The 5,262-nt window shown below is 38.4% G+C and overlaps 2 protein-coding genes across 3 annotated transcripts in view; one reads left to right on the top strand and one right to left on the bottom strand.

Moving 5' to 3' along the window:
* The window catches only part of LOC108747494 (cytochrome b-c1 complex subunit 2, mitochondrial), a 2,873-nt gene extending 525 nt beyond the window's left edge, over positions 1 to 2,348 (top strand). The window contains exons 2-7 of the mRNA XM_018485009.1: positions 69 to 205; positions 324 to 515; positions 591 to 807; positions 876 to 1,307; positions 1,408 to 1,629; positions 2,126 to 2,348. Coding sequence (XP_018340511.1) covers positions 69 to 205; positions 324 to 515; positions 591 to 807; positions 876 to 1,307; positions 1,408 to 1,629; positions 2,126 to 2,212 — 1,287 coding nt within the window. The 3' untranslated portion in view covers positions 2,213 to 2,348. The remainder of the gene's footprint in view (positions 1 to 68; positions 206 to 323; positions 516 to 590; positions 808 to 875; positions 1,308 to 1,407; positions 1,630 to 2,125) is intronic.
* A 160-nt stretch (positions 2,349 to 2,508) lies between these two features.
* Positions 2,509 to 5,256, bottom strand: LOC108747493 (nucleolar protein 11). Of its 2 annotated transcripts, XM_018485006.1 has the most exons (6): positions 5,178 to 5,251; positions 4,872 to 5,050; positions 4,578 to 4,774; positions 3,949 to 4,480; positions 2,826 to 3,856; positions 2,509 to 2,755 (listed from the first exon to the last, which is right to left on the bottom strand). In XM_018485006.1, exons 3-6 carry the CDS (start codon positions 4,707 to 4,709, stop codon positions 2,627 to 2,629), a joined length of 1,824 nt encoding a protein of 607 aa, XP_018340508.1. In that variant the 5' UTR covers positions 4,710 to 4,774; positions 4,872 to 5,050; positions 5,178 to 5,251; the 3' UTR covers positions 2,509 to 2,626. The 2 variants fall into 2 exon arrangements, with proteins under 2 accessions (XP_018340508.1, XP_018340509.1); XM_018485007.1 differs by lacking the exon at positions 4,872 to 5,050 and having other exon boundaries at positions 5,178 to 5,256.
* Between the last annotated feature and the right edge of the window lie 6 nt (positions 5,257 to 5,262).

The following is a 5,262-nucleotide window of genomic DNA, read 5'->3' as shown; positions in this document are numbered from 1 at the left end:
TATATATATATATATATATTAAATCAATAAATATATGTATTATGTACCTGCCTTTTTAATTACCCAAGGTAAGGCATTATGCAGCTGCTGCGGCTGCTCAATGTTCCAATGTTCCAACCCCAGAGCTTCAGGTATTGGGCAATAAAGTGACAGTTGCTACGCTCGATAACAATAATCCTGTTGCTCAAGTGTCAATTATCTTTAGGTATGAAAATTTTCTTTTATGATATAAGTTAACAAATGGTAAAATGATGTTACATATAATATATAATTACTTAGTATAAAATAATCATCTCTCTCTTGTGCTATTTTTTTTTATCTAGAGTTGGCTCGCGCAACGAAACATATGATACACAAGGTACTGCACATCACATTCGAATCGCTGCTGGTCTGAGCACTTGTAGATCAACTTACTTCGGAATAACTAGAAACATCCAACAACTCGGTGGTAACTTAACTGCCACCACTGATCGTGAAAGTATCGCGTACACATTACAAATTACAAGAAATAGCATGTAAGCAAATTTCTTCATTTGACACATCTATATCAAATAATTTTGCAACACTTATATATTCTAATATCGCAACAGAGACAAAGCTTTGACTTTCCTAGAGGATGTCGCCACCCAGCAAGTATTCAAGCCATGGGAAATATCCGATCAATTACCCAGGTTGCGCTATGAATTATCTATGATACCTGAGACAACCCGTATAATGGAATTGTTGCACAAGGCAGCTTATCGTAGTGGACTAGGTTATTCTTTATACTCGCCAAAGAGACAACTTGGAAAAATCAATACAGAAACTGTACGTACGTAATGTTACTTATTAATAGCGTACGGCACAAAAGAAAAATTTGCTTTCTTCCTATACAGCTGCAACATTTCGTTAATACTTGGTTTACTGGCTCGAGATGCGCGGTCGTAGCAACAGGCGTGTCACTGTCGAACGTGACGCAGTTTGCTTCGAATCTGAAGGTAGGCTCGGAAGATAATATTGTGGAAGTTGCCAAATATCACGGAGGGGAACTCCGCAAGGAACGCTCCTCCGAATTGTCCACTGTAGCAGTAGCCGTTGAAGCAGCAGGTTTAAACGAAGAGAAAGATGCCCTTGCTTTTGCTGTGTTGCAAAGGGCAATAGGTTCTGGTCCTCGTGTAAAGTGGGGCTCCAGCGTGACTCCACTGAACAAAGCAGTCTCTGGAGCAACGGGCACCGACCAATTTGCCCTTTCAGCATTTAATGCTTCTTACAGTGATTCCGGATTGTTTGGTTTTGTTCTGTCCTCAGTACCCAACGTCGCCGGTTCCGTAAGTTTTGTCATTTAACATAAATACGAATCTATAACTGCTAAAGATTCTCATTAGACATTCCATGTACATGCTATAATTTTTTTATCTTACTTTGAAGGTGACAAAAGCTGCTACTAAGTATCTGAGATCACCTAAGCTTTCCGATGCTGATATCGTGCGCGGTAAGACTACATTGAAAGCGGAAATATTATATGCCGCAGATAATGATGCCATGCACTTGGAAAATATGGGACAGCAAGCAATTATTAAAGGATGCGTATACAAACCGTTTGATCTCGTTGCAAAAGTAGACAAAATAACTGCATCTGAAGTCAAATCGGTATGCAGATTTCATTTTTCCAGCAATATCGTTCATTTTACTTTTCAATTTACTCTTTCAACATTATAGAATATTTAATTTGTGTGTGTGTGTGTGTGTGTGTGTGTGTGTGTGTGCGCGCGCGCGTGTGTGTGCGCGCATGCATGTGTATACACGTACATTTATATAATGCACAAGAGTATATACAAAACTTATATGTTAGGACGGGAGCCAGAGTCTTGCATAACATATATTCAGGCCTGTATTCAGAACGCGCTTACAATGATGTTAGCGCGCTAACATGCTATAGTTTACGTTATACGTACTAAAATATTTTAGAGATTTAGAAAACACATTATGACCTATAATGCATAAGAAAACGAACCAATCAAATCCTTTATTTCCTTCGATTCTTTCCATAAAATAAAAGTTAATTTTTTTATGCTTTATACATTATGCAAAGATTTGTGCTCATAAGACTTAATTAACAGCGTCTGTTTTTTTATGATACTTTTAGGTTGCTGGAAAACTTGCTGGCGGAAAATTATCCATGGCTGCAATCGGCAATTTATGCACAATTCCATATGTCGATGAATTAAAGTAGATATATGATAATGAAAATTTGGATAGTATCATTTTGCGAGCCTTCGAGTTTTAAATATTTTATCCAGAAACACACGTTTATCAGAGTGTAGAATCTTCTTAGAGATATTAATAAAAGAGAATATCGCTGTAGTTAATTGCTTGAATATTTACTTTAATTTTAGTTGTCGTTTAATGTAACAAGGAATTGCGGAAAAAAATGGAAACATAAGATATCAAAACAGCCAATAATCAGTAAAAAATCAAGTTCAGCATTGTTCAATGTTATTTATATTATTTTCGTCTGTCAATAATTCATTCGTCTTCTGCATAAGATTAATAGAAAAATACATAAGAAATATATGAAGATCATACATCTTCAACACACTACGATGACGCGAGAGATGTAAAAGTGTCTTTTCATTTACTTAATAATTTAATAAAGTTTAATTTCTTCTATAGAGTAGAATTTATTGTATTTTCTCGAAGAAGATCGTAATGCTTTTCCATTGTTTGTCCTGTCTATCATAGGCCTCAAGTTGACAAGGTTTTGCAAAAACTGAAACTGGAAAGGAAGAAACGGCAATTGGTAGATAAGATGACGAAAGATTGTGCAAATTACTTTTCATACTTACATGTTCTTCTAGGACAGACTCTAGCCGATTGAAAAGCTCCACAACGTGCATATCTTGCGACAATAAATAATGTTGATAGTGCGAGTCGAGAAGCACACAGAACCATTCATACAACTGTTGATCGTTCGGCTGTGAAGTATCGTCAAGCGAGTCCGTTTTCTCATTCAATTTACACATTAGATATTCCAATAATTTAAGTACTTGATCGAAAGTTAAACCGGTTTTCAGATGAGGTAACAACGAAACACTGGAATAGCTGATACTAAACACTCTGTTGAGAAAATTGTCTCTGGAATAGGGATTATTAACTTTCAATGTGCTATCAGTCGTTCCATTTTGCAGAGGAACGAATACTTTGTCTGGACTTTTTAAGGTAAATACCAAAAGATCCACTAATAACTTCTCTGGCAAATCTTTAAACGTATCGAGACACCAACAGATCGACGCGACATCGCCAGATTCCATCAATAATGGAATCACGATCTCTTGTATCGCGGAATCACTCCATCCCTCGTTCAAATAAGCGCAGATCTTTTTCGAAATATTCAAAGGTATTCGACCTATCGATGCGCTTCTTGTCGACGTTCGATTCTTGCCCCACTGAGCCACTGTCGCTTCCTGTATCACGATAATATCGTCTGCATCGTTACTATCATTGCCGTTCTTAAAGCGCAAAGATGAGCCCAACATAGCAGCTATCCTTTGTGGCGCCAGGTGATAGGGCGCGACGGCCAAATGTCTGTTTGCCGCTAGCAATAATTTGTCCTCCACCTTCCAGAGCTTAGCGTCGTTGGTGTAAAGTTTTAGCTTCTGCACCGCTTGCGCCGATTTGAATTGTACATTGTATATCATGAGTACTGCCCCCTCGTCGGTGACGTCAGCGCCATAAATCGCTATGGTCGTCTCGTTAAGATGCGTCATCACAATGGGATATTTCGTATTGATATTAGTAATTACACTAATCAACCTATTAGACTCCATGTCGGAAGACGTCCCTGTCAACAAGTGACTATACAATCTACCGTGTGACCCTGAAACAATTGCATAATATTAAACATGCGTGTTTTATCTTAGAAAACGGGGGAGGGGGAAAAGGGAAACCTGATGACACTTTAATACACACATAAAGTCAACAGATATGCATCGTTCTTATGATGTATTACAACGTGTCCCATAAGAACCTCCGACTTTCGTTTTAATTCTATCCTCCTGATGGTATCCGCTTTCTCTAAACAGGTACCGTCCTCCAATCCAACTACTACATAGTTATAGACCTCTTCTACTCTCGTCAAACAAAACAAACTCGTCTTTCCGTTTAAATGTATCAGCTGACAGTTGCATAACTTCTCCTTAGCCCTAATTATGCCCTTGCTTATCCATGTCTTCCTATTGTCGATGGCCCACTCTAGGGTAGCCGTAGCTCCATTTTGCTGGACAAGAATGGGCGACGAGTCACCATGTGGTAGAATAGCATAAAGCGGGGACGAAAACTTGTGTCCCTTCACGTTGTTCAAGTCCGCCTGCTCTTCCGACCAAACCCGAATCTTTCTCTCATTAAAGGCAGCAACGTAACACTGCTTGAATCTATCATAGATGACTTGCGTCGTCAATCTTTCTTTGCTGGACCAACTGCTGATTTGTTTTAAATCTTGTAGCTGGAAATATATACGGATTGTCAAAATGTTTCAAGGCCACAATAAAAAAAAAGCACATTTTTAATGTTAAAACACAATGATTAAATCTCTATATAACCTTATATCGTATAACTATGTTCCTGCCGAGAGTCACTATCGCGCAGCCTGGTTCCTTATCCTTCTCGACGCCGAGTAAACTCTGCTGGTCGATAAGTGGACAAAGCGTGTAATACGAATTGAGCTTTGCCATTCCCGTAACATGTAAAGCCTTTTTTCGGAATTGGTATCGCTCGTCTATGAACTTGTATCTATATCCTTATAAAAGAACGATCAGATCAGCACTCGTGCCGCGATTCAAGACGCATTATGTAGTCGCTTTGCATTTACACCGCGATTCTCAGATAATTCTTACTTGTGACGTCTGGTCATAATTCAGTTATGAGAATGTTCGATTGAATGTTCCTTTTGCAAGTTGCACTCTGTGCAAGTGAGACTTAACTGAGTTTTTGCCTAAATCTGCACAAGATCGAGACCGTGTGCTTTATTAGTGAACCCGTCCCGTAAACCCATTTTAAAAGTGAGGTTATGAATCTGTGTTAAGTAATAACTTTATCAAAATAAGCAATTAAGTAATGACATCATTAATTTGAGTACAAAATACTCAGCTCACTTCAGACTCAGTTTTACTCGTATGTAAATGGAAAGCAACTATCGTTACCATTAAATCAGTCGCTGTTGCGTCTTCTTCCACGTTCTTGCGCGTTCTCTTCACGTTCGTTCACTCAGTATCATTCAATATTATT

This window comes from Trachymyrmex septentrionalis, unplaced genomic scaffold (genome assembly GCF_001594115.1).
Source record: "Trachymyrmex septentrionalis isolate Tsep2-gDNA-1 unplaced genomic scaffold, Tsep1.0 scaffold2, whole genome shotgun sequence".
Classification (NCBI taxonomy): Eukaryota; Metazoa; Arthropoda; class Insecta; order Hymenoptera; family Formicidae; genus Trachymyrmex; species Trachymyrmex septentrionalis.
Note: the sequence above shows the minus strand (reverse complement) of the source record. Positions and strands in the feature narration are given on the sequence as shown.

What these genes read in the sequence shown, in the direction of transcription:
- LOC108747493 (XM_018485007.1), bottom strand. Translation starts at nt 4,709, where the DNA reads ATGGCAAAGCTCAATTCGTATTACACGCTTTGTCCACTTATCGACCAG. An exon ending in ACATAGTTATACGATATAAG is followed by an intron (nt 4,481 to 4,577) that starts GTTATATAGAGA and finishes ATATATTTCCAG; the next exon opens with CTACAAGATTTAAAACAAAT. An exon ending in TGCATATCTGTTGACTTTAT is followed by an intron (nt 3,857 to 3,948) that starts GTGTGTATTAAA and finishes CAATTGTTTCAG; the next exon opens with GGTCACACGGTAGATTGTAT.